The sequence below is a fragment of the Apaloderma vittatum genome, unplaced genomic scaffold (assembly GCF_000703405.1).
Source record: "Apaloderma vittatum isolate BGI_N311 unplaced genomic scaffold, ASM70340v1 scaffold21560, whole genome shotgun sequence".
Lineage (NCBI taxonomy): Eukaryota > Metazoa > Chordata > Aves > Trogoniformes > Trogonidae > Apaloderma > Apaloderma vittatum.
Genome location: NW_009695318.1, coordinates 1 through 13615, shown reverse-complemented (window position 1 = coordinate 13615; position 13615 = coordinate 1). Strand labels below are relative to the sequence as shown.

The following is a 13615-nucleotide window of genomic DNA, read 5'->3' as shown; positions in this document are numbered from 1 at the left end:
ACTACAAGGAAGATCTGACGTGGACTTTACAACTGTCTGACCTTATCTACACCATCAACAGTAGTCCAGAAGTCAAAGAATCTTGGATTCTGCTTTCGTCTTGTCTCTAGGGAAACCATGGCAGTTTTGGTTAGAGATACCTGAAGCATACTAAGTCTGAAACATAGTGGGGCCAAATAGCTAATCCTTGAGCTAATTAAAATATGCTGGCATAGCAAGACAAGTACTGGCAAACTCTGAGTGTACACAATTTATGCAAGCAAAAGGTTAACTGGAACAGATTAAATAAACTGTACTGAAAAAGCAGGTTTTGCTAGTGGAATAATGGTGTTGGAATAAACCTGTCTACATTGTACATAGCACCAAGATGCTTATGAAAAATAGTAACTTACGTCTTCATGAACATTAATTTAAAATACATATGAAGGTAGTAAGATACACATCCAAACCCCACTCGATGGGAATCAACAGTAGGTGAGTTATACTAAAATCATAGGTTCAAGCGCACTAAGCTATAAAAATAAGATTTGACTATTGTGAGGGCAAAAAGGTAGCATAAAATGTGTGTTTTAATGTGTCCTTACATAAGTCATAGGTTTTTATTGTAGCAAACAGATGCGCAAATGTTTGCCTTAAACATTTCTTGGCATTTTACAAACCCCCAGCTTGGTCAGAAACAAGACCAGTTTCTGGCCCTGTGTGGCAAACTGGTAAGTGCCAGAGGGAATGTGGTAGAGAGAAGCAGCAGATGCCTCAAACAGCCTTGGCTTGAATATACATGAGATCAGGAGTCTTGCGAAGGCAGGATGGCCTTGTCTTGCAGCGTGTCTCCCAAGGAGACTGGGCAATCACATATACTAATGAGGATGAGAGTAAACAATGAACTATCTCTCTCTCTACTCTCCCCTCTCCCTCCCCCTCTCCTTCCCTCTCTCTCCTCCTCCCCTTCTCCCTTTTCTCACTAAGTAAATGCAAGGTCTATCATTGTGTTTACTTAGTTTATGCTTAAGCTTCTTTCTTGTAATATTTAAGTATATGGCCTGTTATAATTTGTTCTATGTCCTTTTCCCTAGTTATCATTAAGTTGTTGTAGTTTATTGTATACCTAATCTTTTCTTGATGATCATTAAGTCATAATATATTGCTTGCCCTAATGTGCCTTGTAACTAAAACCAATTGTTGTGAGTCTGATCTATATATTGTGAGAAATTAATAAATGTTTGTGTTGACCTTGAGACTTGTCTCACCATTGTCCACTCCACTGGGGAATTACAAATCTAAGTCACTTGTGCCCCTCTCCTGGACAGGATGTGACGTTTATCAAGGCTGATTTTCTTCTGACAAAAAGGCACTTTTCTGATTACAGAAAGGAAATCAGATAATAACAGAAGAGCAGGACCCCAGAAAATATCACAGCTGTCACTTAGAACTTGTCTTCACAGGGGCTTGTGCTGGAAATGGATTGGGTCAATTTGGCATACAGCATTTATATCACAATTAACATGCTCCATTGAGCTACTATATAATATTCTTCACATTTTAAATAATTTCTTGCTTAAATTCAAACATTGTGTTTCAAAGCCTTTGGGTTATTTTGGAGCTGCACATTATATTATTTTGCCTCATAATCCTATTTTCATTTTGTCAGGACTGCAGTGTAAGAAATAGTGAGTAATTAAGTACAGTGCTCTTAAAGTTCTTAATCCATGTTACTTAAACCAACTTGATTTAAACATCATAAACTTTTGTTCATCTTCAGGGTTTTATTTAAAAGTCTCTCGAAGCACAAAAGGATGTCCTCTTAGTTTCCAGTTGTATTGACTTATCCGTCTTGATAAAATAGCTATAAATAATTTTCTTTTGATCTTTATTTTTTTGTTTGAACAGATATCTGTCCATATGTTCCTGATGTTTTTTTTAATCTCTTGCTTTTTTAATTTTTGTGTTTGTCAAGGCTGACCACTGTTTGTTATTAGGCTGAACTGATTTCTTCTTCATCTTCCTCAGAGTCGGCATCATCGTTGTAGAAGTGAATTGTAGCTTGTACTGGAAAACTGGTCAGAACCTTCTCTCCGATGTTATTAAGAAACTTTTGGGATTTGGACTTGGGCAAATAAAGTCTAATAAGAAAACATATTTAAAAAAAGAAGTAAAACTATGTGATGCTTTTCCAGCTAAGCTAGCTTGAGTATTAAAACCTGTTTTATCTTTCTTTGGAGAGAGAAAAATCCTAGGGTTCCTTGGCCAGGGAGGTTGGATTAAATGATCTCCAAGGTCCCTTCCAGCCTAGGCCATTCTATGATTCTATGACTTTTATTTTAAAAGTTACTAACTAAAATGAACTGTTGATTTTAAGTTATCTTGGTTACTTTGGGCATATTGTGTATCGGATTTATCTAAAGTCCCACCAGGGCAGCAATGTGTGCTTCAGATGATTTGGTTTGTTTTTTAGCATAGTTTAGAATGGAAGTGTCCCATGAAACTAGGGGAAGTTTGAGCAATATTCTGAGACTCTGGAATTAAGACACCAGGTTAAGATTGAGGTGGGTTGCCTGTTGCACAAGATTGATTTTAGTGGATACTGTGTCTCCAGGTGGATAAGGAGGTGTACACTGAGATTTAATTCAAGATTCATATTGTTTTGTATTGAAATCATACATGTCTTAGTTTACATTTCAGGTTTTCACCAGCTAAAGCAAAGTTTATGTGGTCTGTATACATATGTGGTTTTGTGTGCATGCATAGATACATCTCTTCCTCATGGTTCCACTTTGACCAGTTTTCAGTTAAATTTGACAGTGATCAAGGTTACACAGAATTTATGTTTCTACAACTTCTATAAAATACATACTTGTAAAGAAGAGGGATATTCCATTAATTTTCCTGCTCTAAAAAAAAGCCCAGAGTTTCTACATCATTACGCCTTAAAGAATCCAAATGTTGGTGAAAACCCTTACAAATCCCTCAAGCATAGGAAACCTTTACCTGGAGTTCAGCTTTCATTCAAGAGCAAATTTAAGCAACCACAAGACACAGATCTGTATCAAGTCACATTCCATTAGCAGCTATTTGCATTAATTATTTGTGCTTTGTGGGCTTGTTATCATATCAATAAATGTAAATATAAATTAGATGAGAGAAAAGAACATGGTGTCCTTTAAGTTTACTTTTCTCTTACTTTTGTTATTAACATACAGTGAGTAATCTGGTGAGTAGTTAAAGTGCATTACTAAAAAGACAAACTGATATTTTTCCTGAAAAGGAATATGTCTTGTCTTGGAAAGTGTCACTTTTCCTGTATCAAATTATAGAATTTAACTCACCTCACAGGGTGTTGAAACCCCAAGGCTCCTTTTGATCTGAAATTTATTAGCTGACCATCCAGTTCTGACTGTAAAGAGACATATTTATTAATTAGAATAGGCCAAAAATCAAGATTTTACTTTTTTTTCTTCTACAGGACTATAAAGGTCTAAAGTAATGTTGCTTTGTTTGCTGTGCTGCACATTGTTTTACTCTAAGTGTACTTCAGAGAATTTATGTGCCCACAGTCCGCCAATAGTTCCACTTTTAACAAAGTATTTGAACTTGTACGTTTTATGAGCCATAAAGCTATAAAACTGTACATTTTGCTTAAGTTCTTATGGAATATCTATAGCAACTGGTGGGCTCTTAACACTACTAAATGGAAGTTCAGTGGTTAGAAGGAAAAGGGATTTTCAATCAGTTTAAAGGATTGGGAGGTTTTATAAAAAAAAACTTCTCTAACTACACTAACCAGTAGTTTGGAGTTGGGGTGTTCAAGTAAGCAAGCTTAATTGTGATCAAAGATCACACAAGTACATTAAGACTTCAAAGAGTAAAGTCAAGATGCAACTGGCATTTCAGATTTCTATTCAAACAACAATAAAAAAGCAAGTATTTTTGATACAACAGAGTAGGTAGGAAAAAGGTATTTTAAATATCAAAATGAAACTTACAGAAAAAAATCCTTTGGATTAGGGTGACGATGAAAAGCAGTAATTTGAAAATGTTAATGTTATTAAATCCTATGAGGGTTGTAAACCTGGAAGGTAAGCCTGAAAGCATCTCCCACAGTCACTGAGCCCCATCACTTAATCTTGTAGGCAGGTATTCTCTTCCATATCTTAAAAGAAGATTTTTTTTTCCTCCTGTTGCTGTAAACTTGACATTACATTAAATAGGAAGATTTAGCTTTGCTCTAAAAGACCTTCTGGTGAACGGCATCTAGAAACTGCCACAAACAGACAAAGCTTAGTTTTGCCACTGTCAGAGCAATTCATCTGTCTTTCTGAGGAAGCAGGCTTCAGCGTGGGTAGTTCGATGGGCCCCCAAAAGCTACCCCCTTGGGCTACAGACTGAGCAAGGGGCCCCACAGAATTCTTTCTGTACCTTTTATGTTCGCCTAGTCCTCTCATACCCACCTGTTTGTCTTCAGGCTGTCAGGGGTTTGTTGAGGATTTTTTGTGTTTAATCAGGAAACTTATTTACTTTGTTTCCACAGTATCTAATGAAATGGACTCCTGATCTGGCTGAACATTGCAGATATAATAATAGTATCTGTGTTAAATAACGTGTTATTTTTCTTCTTTCCTATTTATATTAAAATTAAAATTGTCTTTATTGTCCTGTATTTTCTACTGCCTTCTATTTGGAATATATTGGTTTTTAATAATTATATATATAATATTTCATATTATATTTTCTTATCAGACTGTAAGACAGCATTTCTGAAAAACAACTCTGATAAAAGCCAATTAATTGCAAAATCCGACTCAGTTTATATATAGCAGAAAATTTTCAGTGTTGATTTGCATTTTGTTGTAGATGTGGCAATAGTAACTTTAAATTACTTTTCAAGGCTTTTTATTGCATATAAATAATGATGTATTTGAATTTAGGTAGTAGGAAAAGTGTTACTTTTTATATAAGGAAAAGTATATTTTGTATAGGAAACTACAGGGTATATTCTAGCACATGTTCTTGGCAATAGAAGTAAAACTACTAGTTTTATTTTTTTTACCAGTACGTTTGTTTTCTAGTGCTTTGCCCTGCATCTCTCAGTTTCTCAGGTTAGATTAAGGTATGTGTATTTCTAAACATTTATTTTTTTTAGTAATAACACAGAAGATCTTGAAACTTTTGCTTGCTTCACTCCACAGTATTTGGAGTGTTTATCAGTCAAGCATTGGCACTTGTATTGATGCATTGCAGAAAATAACTAACTAGCAAAAACATTGTGCTCAGATGACCTTTGAAGGCCTCATGCTAGAAAGCTCAGTAGCTTTGCTGAAGAAACCTCTTGCCTTCCAGAGCTGTGGGATGTATGTATTTAGTAGCGAGCATCTCTTTCCACCTGTGCACCACAGAAAGTATCCAAGCATCATTCCTCAGTTGTTGTGACCCTGCTAAAAAGCATATGTAAGGGCTCCTGTAGCCCTCCTTCAAACTGCCCAAGCTACAGAGGCATCTAGGATACAGAGCCAGTGTGGGTGGGCAGCAGAGTATGGATGATAAGGATCCGAGAAGGATCTTCTGGCAGGAAGGAGACAATGTGAAAAAGTTGAAACCAACTGTTTCAGTTATACTTGGCTTGAAACAATGACAAGCTGTTAGCATGAATGAGGAAAACTTCATATATAGTTTTTTTTTCTCACACAAATAGGCAGAAGCCCAAGCGCGAATTAGAACTTTTGAGATTGTTGAATAAAATTTTCTATGACAACATAACCTCACTAATCCATCACAGCTTTCTGATTTCAGAAACTTTAGTAAACATGTACTCCCATGAGAGTAAGACTCTTCTCATCCTTAGAAAATTTACAGGTGCCTCTGGCAAAGCTTGGAACGCTGCTGGGAGGGATGTTCTTCCGCAGGCTTTCCTGCGGCATCTACCAGGAGGAGTCTGGCACTCCCTCAGTTCTGTACAGTTACAGCCTCCATCATCAGCAGTCAAAAAGTACAAGGTAAAAAGATTTTGCTAGTGTTAGAGTATAGCAGAAATTGTGAATTTTTAAACGCTTGCACTAAGGAGTGCTGTTGCCCAAACCTGCAGAGCTGTTGGTAAAAAGCTGAAGATGTGACTGTGGACTGGATACCACAAAAGCTGAGGCAGATGCTTCAAACTAAGCATGGAAGTGGCACTATTTCAATGCATTTTTTAAAGTTCACAATATTGTGGCCTATGTTAAATGTGCTTCAATCTCTCTTTGAGCCTAACAGATCTTCCTACATGAGAAAGTAAAACTGATAAATCACGGTGCCTCTCAAAGGTATTTGGCGGCAAGAGCTACTTTAAAATCCAAATTTCTGTGGATTTCCTAGCTGGTTTAGCTATAGCAACATCCCTCACAGAAAGCAATCAATGAAGCTGTGCACCCGAAAGTATGTTTTTTAAATTCAATGTTAAAGTAATTTTTACTGAAACTCCCCTTATATCCAAAATAACATGTACAGACGAGGCTTGGAAATTTAAAAATGAGGATATACTTGTTTTTATAGATAAGCAAATAAAAGCTGCTCTTAAAATAAATGTTGTTTAGAGTGCTTTCTGCAACTCTTTAAGAATTGATAATGATTCTATGTATGATACAAAATTACTCTTAACCACTATCATGTACAGAACTGTAATATAATCATATTTTCTAACACAGAAGTAATACTTGAAGAGGCAAATGAATAGATGACACTTCCTATGTTCAAACAGTTTCAATTTCTGCACCTGTTTTCTATAAGGATTATTTTCTCTAGAGTTTAGTCTCACCATTCGTTGATTCTCTGTCATCTCACCATCTCTTCCTGTGAGCATCCAGGGCCTCCATAAAGCAGAGCTGCTGAAAGATTAAGACAGAATACCGCTCCTACAGTTAATTCTTTGTGATAATATCTGTACAGTACAGCTCCTTTTGTTAGATTCTGCTGGTGTCTTTTGAAATAACATGTTTGTTTTCTTTTCAACACATTTTGATTTGGTAAATCTGATTTCTATGGCAGTATTATTCTGTCTTCTGTCTATGATCTGATTAAACGAATTAGACAATTGTTTGCACAATGTTAGCTAAGGTGTCATTTCCCTTTAAGATTTCACAACACAAAGTGAATGCCCGGAACTCCAAATGATGATGTGATTAATACTGAAATCTTTTTAGTTATGCAGCGCTGCTAAAAAATAAAAAGTAGCTCTCCCTCTCTGACAGTATGTCTAAATACAGATTTCATGTCATCATTGAGCGGCTGGTCATTTATTGAGTAAGCAATTCCAGCACTAAACTGACATGGGCAATTTGATCTAATTAGCTAAAGAGAGCACAAAAAGTGGTGGATGCTACATCTGCCTTTTTTTTTTGCTGAGGGGACAACAACTGCAGATGCCTTGTTTACCAATGCTTTCCATCTCTGCAGGTGTGTAACAGATCCATACAGTCAGAGAAATGGAAATGTGCTTTCAGATAAGAAAGGCAAATAAATTTCAATACAATAATAACAACTCGCAGTCTAAATTTTCATTTAGTTCCTTTTATAAGTAAGTTCTGAAATATTTGACCGAAAGGTTAAAATATTGGCAAAACGACTAAACTACCTGTTCCAAGTGAAACCTTTTCAGAACTGAATTTTGCCCTTCTGAAGTTGAATGTTGTTTTCTGTTGTCTATTCAATGCTGAAATCATTATGCTCAAGTGATACTTGCAGTAGGAGTTTGGAAAGGAAGGCTGCTGACCAAAAAAAATCTCCCTGCCCCTGCCTTACCTCTCTGGGTGCTCCCTTGGCCAGGGTGGGTGCCGCTGCCCGGCTCGGTGACGGACGGGTTCCCTGGCAGCCTGGAGTGGGAGAGCCCCAGCTGCTCCCTCCATGGCATCCGATGGTCTAAAGGCTGTTGTGCCAGGCTGGGTGCTTGCCCGGGCCTTTCAGCCCCTCCTTTAGCTTACCTCTCAAAGATTACTCACCTAAAAACAAACACGGCCTCAGGTAAAAGGAGAGAAACGTCCTTGATGAGGTGTCTTTTGACTCGCCCCAAACAGTTCAGAGATAAGGGCAGGCTGGCCTGGGGAGAGCACTGCTGGGGAAACAGGGGCTTTTTGTTCAGTCTGAGTAGCAAACAGCGTGGAAAATAATCCGTGCCCTTTGTCTTTCTGTTGATCTTTTACAAAATCCATGTTTGCTCCATATGAAGTTTCAAAATATGTAATACATGCTTTAAGCCTATAAAGAATGAATAGGAACAAACTTCTTCTGAGCTTTCTTCCCACTGTTTTTGTTCATAACGTGCTTTACTTGGTGCCTGTTAAATCGTACAAGAACAGTTTATTAATCCAGTGGATGACATTATCTGATTTTCATTGCTGTGGTTCATTGCTACAGTTCACACTGTTTCCTTCATTTCCCAATTACTACAAGGATGTAAGAACCTAAAGCTGAATTTGCTTTTCCACCTGTGCTGTTTACACGTTGACATCAAAGGGAACAGATTCAGCTCCCAAATATAATTGGTTTCTGCTGTGAACTTTCTTCCCAGACAGAGGAAAATAATTTCGTTTACTGAACAGGGAATGTCCATTGACTATTTAGTATGAATTAGGCCCCTTCTAGCTGATTTAGCTGAAGGAACCATTAAAACTGTCAGTCTGAGAGGACGCTGAAAATTCTCGGTGGGAGTCAGGCAAACAAGGTAAGCCTTGTGGCTCTTTTTCAAGTTCTGCTCCAGCTGGAGGTAGCAAGTGTCCAGTCAGCAAGAAGGGGCTGGGCTCATAGATAAAGACCACTGGATGTATTCCCCTGGAAATGTCATTTCCCGCTGAAATTGTTTGGTACTAGAAAACGTATGTATACCTTTGCACATCCGTTTTTTCATGCATTCTACTGATTCCGCTTAAATTCAAATGTCTTTCTTCCAACAGATTTGAAAGTCAGACTGATTTTCCTACATGGATGCAAGTTGTATGGTTGGGTTAGACACGTGGGACTCCGAAGGCTGCTAAAAGTAATGGTGAAACACAGGTTCTGATGCTTTTGAAGTAGTCTTCAGTAACGGAATCTGACATTACATTTGTTGAGGTCCATTTCATACATAAATTTTTCTTGTTCTTTGAAACATCCCCTCTTGCTGTGACAGATAGACATGTTTTAAAACTCAATAGCCAAAGCTGTTTAATGTTTTGGAAAGCACTGACAGTATGTAACAGAGGACTTCTTACAGTCTAAATCTACTCCCTCCCATGTATAAATACTGTGTGATATTTGTAAAGTTGTAACTAAATAAATGATGCCATATCTCACAGATGAAAATATATGTACAATCTCAATTGCTTTAAATGTTTATGTATCAAAATCAGTACAATTAATAGAATGAACATGATTAACAATATTCAAACTATAAAAAAAATATATAAATATATATGTAAGTAGTAGCATGGGTCCTGAGAAGAAATGGCAAACTTCTTAAGTAACTAAAATTGTAATTAAATATCTTGCTGAATTACAGTCTTAAATACACATATATAATTTCATCAGCTTAGTTTTATTTGGACCTAATTTAACTTGATAGTTGAAAGGGAAGTGTGCATTACACAACTGATGTCAATGGTTGTGATCTTGCAGTCGGATCTGTTTGTGAGGATAACCTCCGGATAGAATCTGCCAACATGGATATGAGTGCAGGACTAAAGCCTAAACTACTAAGAGCTTTTTACAAGACACAAAGCTACCCTCAAATAAATTTGTCAGTAAAGCCCTGTAAGTCCAAATTTATTACAAATTAAAATATTTTGTTAATAAGGCTATAATGTAATCTAATATAACTGTATGTAACACTAGAAAATAAGTGAATATTACATTATTGTACTAATTAATTGAAGCACACAACATTAACTAGTATTTTCATGGAAATCATTAGCTAAAATCAGGTTACAGATCTGTGGAAAATGGTTTATTCCAGTAAAATATGAGCAGCTCTAATAGTGTATGATCCCTAGTTTCTAAAGTAAATAAAAAAAAGTGGTGGTTGGCCAGTCATAGATGTCTAATTTTAAGACCTATATTACTTTTTGCAATATACTTAAGTTTAATGCAGCATGCTATATTTGGTAAGTAAACTTCACAGAATCAGAATACACTGGTTCTATTGCAGTTGCTCATCCACTTTTCCCAGAAGCCAGGAGTATTTTTCAGGCTTCTGATACTACCTGAGTATAACTTTGACAGACTTGGTTCTTACAAAGATATGCGCCATAAGATAATTATTTTGTGTACATTGGAAGACGTTTTTTATCTTTGTGGGAAACCTGTTTTCTCAGTTTTCTCATGAAAGCTCTTGCGCATTTGCAAGAATAAAGAGTGTTCAATGTAAATTGGTATAGTCAAGGAAACAGGATAGGTCTACAGCATTTATGCTTCTGAATAACTGCTATTAAACATGACATAGGCGTTGTAGCCACTAACAGCATGCAAAGCTCCTCAAAGAGAAGTTGTTGGAAAAGCTTTTAGGGAATAAAGGGAGGAAGAAACTGAGCCATTTGCAAAGCACAGCAAGGCCAGTCTCATAATATTTATTTAAAGTCAAAAATAGGCGCTCATCTATGCTGAGCTTACGTGCTACAGTTGGCTCCCCTGCTGTCAGCGGCCTCCTTTAGGAGCCAGATCCCAAGTGGACTGTTCGAAGAGCTGAGGGAGATTTATCCCCCCTAGGCTGAAGCTGGCCTTTCTCTCCATTGTGTGTGTGTGTGTGTGTATTCTCCAAGACTGCAGGCAGACATTCAAAAATTTATTCACTTTCTTCAGAGTTTTTCAGATTCTCTTTAAGCAATTTCATGTATGTGTGCGTGTGTGTTCAGCATCATGCAACATCTTTCTGTAGTCTTTTCTCTATAAGGAAAATCCAATTGTTCTGGGAAGTCTGAGGCTAATATTACTCACTGTTTCTTTCCAAGGCTTCCTTCCACTGTCCTTTAAGGAGGAACTGATTGACATAGTTATTTTAGAATATCTATTTTAGAAAATTTCCTGATGCATACAAGGCCTTGGCTTCACAATAATTTAAAAAAGATAATGTTTTCCAATCTAAAATTCTTAACCTTTTAATCAGAGATTGCCATGATTAAGTCTAAGCTACCCTATAGTAGAAACTAGAAAACCTACAGCAGCTTTATAGCTTCAAATTATTCTAAATGAGAAAGTTTGTCTTAAAATGGTGACTGGTTTTGCCTGTATAATGTTCTGCTTTAGATTCCCTTGCATCATCATGTTTTAATTCATTTTTATTTATTTACTCATAAACATCTCCAGGGTAAGGGAACCTTAAAACCAAAAAAGAGCATCATATAGTTGACTGCATTCAATACCACTACAGGATTGAGCAAAGCATGCTCCTTATTGTGCAAAGGTTATATAAACAGTTGTGTTCTGTGGTGTGCTCTGAAGGTCAGCAGTGCATGTACTGTTACAGAGAAAGTGAATTCCAAAGTTGAGAGCTTCTTTTGAGGTTGTATACTTCGCTTGTTTTCTTTCTTTTGATGTGCCTGGGTAAGTATTTCGACTTCCTGCATATGATAAAGTCACACAAAAGAACAATTTATAATGCCAAGTTAAGGCCACTGTTTTCCTCTCTATATGGAGGATGTCCAGGATATGGCAGCCGCACAAGGCTCATATTTCTTAAGCTTGAGGTGGAAAAGGAGAATTATTTAAACTGTTTGACCCTCTGGCTGAAACCGTTACCTGCTTCTGCCATGCTTTGTGGAGGTCAAAATTACATCAGCGATTCGTACAATTTTGGATAAGCTTCTGCTGTGGGAGCAGACTTGAAGAAGTAAAAATGTCTGTCATAGAACTTGTGGTGGTTCTTCGCTCCAAAATGTGCAGGGCCAGTTTATTCCTTCTTTATTTACAAAGCCAGCGTATTGTTGCTGGAGATCCATTTAGGAAACTGTTCTAGAACACATATTTCAGTAAATTTCCAAGTGCATATAAGGCCTTGAGTTCAGAATACTACGGAAGAATGTAGCTTCACAACCTGTTCAGGAAACAATTCTCATGTACCAGTCAGCTGCAACCTGAATGTTGCAGTTTTATCTTTTTTTATTCTAGCCTTCTTGCATTTTTCCTCTTGCCTTTTTTTTTCCTTCTCTTTTCACTCATGTACTAAATATCTGCTAGGAGCAGACTGATGTATGTTGTCTCTTCACAGAGCTCAATGTTGTGACAACCTTCCATATAAAATAATTAAATATCTAAATTATTTAATAACTTTTGTGCATGTACCAGAGGAGAAGAGGATACCTTATTACCTCAGTTGCATCTTCTGTAGTGGCAAGTTGTGTTTGCAGCACACACGGCACATGAAAATCACACAGTTTTATTTCCTGACAGGTTATTCTTCACTCAATGACCACGGCTTCAATGACCAGCCCCAATGAGCACTGACTTCATCTTTCTTGTTTGGTGAATTTAACGAATACGCTGAAATCAAATGCATCCATTTGTGCCTGCTTTGCCCTCTGGTGGCTACTCTGGAAGAGGTATGGGACCTGGAGACTGATGTCTTCATCTCGTTCTGTGGTGGAGGGGATACTGCTCCTCTAGGGTACCATGGACCTTCAAATAAGGTCAGGTGGCAGTGTGGAGCTGTTTGTGAGGAAGATGAGATCCTTCCCTGTTGCTGCATGGAAACAAATAATCATAGAATCAAGGAATCATAGAACCGTTCCGGTTGGAAGAGACCTTCAGGATCAAGTTCAACCTTTGTCCTAGCCCTATCAACACCACTGAATCATGTCCCTCAGCACAACATCTACCCATCTCTTAAATGCCTCCAGGGATGGCGACTCAGCCACCTCTCTGGGCTCACTGTTTTGCCTACTGGGTATAGACTTTTCTGTGACCCATAGCAGCAAAGTCGAATGTATTTGGTGAGAAACCAGTCTCTGCAGTGGAAATGTGAGTCTCGTGCCTTGCATTGCACCCACAATGTAGGTGGTACTGTGTGTGACATATAGGTAACACAACCCCAACCATGCCACCAAACTGTTGCACTCATCCCAACATATCGTCCATCAGGACAGCATTGGCTTTGGAGAGCAGAAGCTGCAGAATTCCCTGAGGAGCTGGGTCATGGCACCTGGGGTGGGTGGACATAGGCCACCCCCCTTCACACCAGAGCCTGGGGACAACTGACATCGTGCAAAGACAACTTGCTGGGCTGGCCCCTTTTGATTTTTTTTTTTTGTAAGTTTCAAAGCGGAGTTCTGTATTTTCTGCAGCACCTCGTGCTCCTTCACCTCAGGGGTCATAGAATCAGAGAATGGTTTGGATTGGAAGGCTCCTTAAAGATCACCCAGTTCCAACCCCCTGCCATGGGCAGGGACACCTCCCCCCAGCCCAGATTGCTCAAAGCTCCATCCAGCCTGGCCTTGGACACTGCCAGGGAGGGGCCATCCACAGCTTCTCTGGGCAACCTGTGCCAGTGTCTCATCACCCTCACAGTAACTAATCATTTTTCCTAATGTCTAATCGAAACCTATTCTCTTTTAGTTTGAAACTGTTAGCCCTTATCCTATCACTATATTTGCTGATAAGGAGCCCCTCCCCAGCTCTCCTGTAGCCC

The 13615-nt window shown here is 38.1% G+C and overlaps 1 protein-coding gene across 1 annotated transcript; it reads right to left on the bottom strand.

The window, feature by feature from the left end:
- Positions 1-1972: 1972 nt before the first annotated feature.
- Positions 1973-7871, bottom strand: RIPPLY3 (ripply transcriptional repressor 3). Its single transcript, XM_009870992.1, has 4 exons — positions 7768-7871; positions 6785-6854; positions 3324-3391; positions 1973-2120 (listed from the first exon to the last, which is right to left on the bottom strand). The coding sequence occupies exons 1-4, from the start codon at positions 7869-7871 to the stop codon at positions 1973-1975; spliced, it is 390 nt and encodes a 129-aa protein (XP_009869294.1).
- Positions 7872-13615: the final 5744 nt, after the last annotated feature.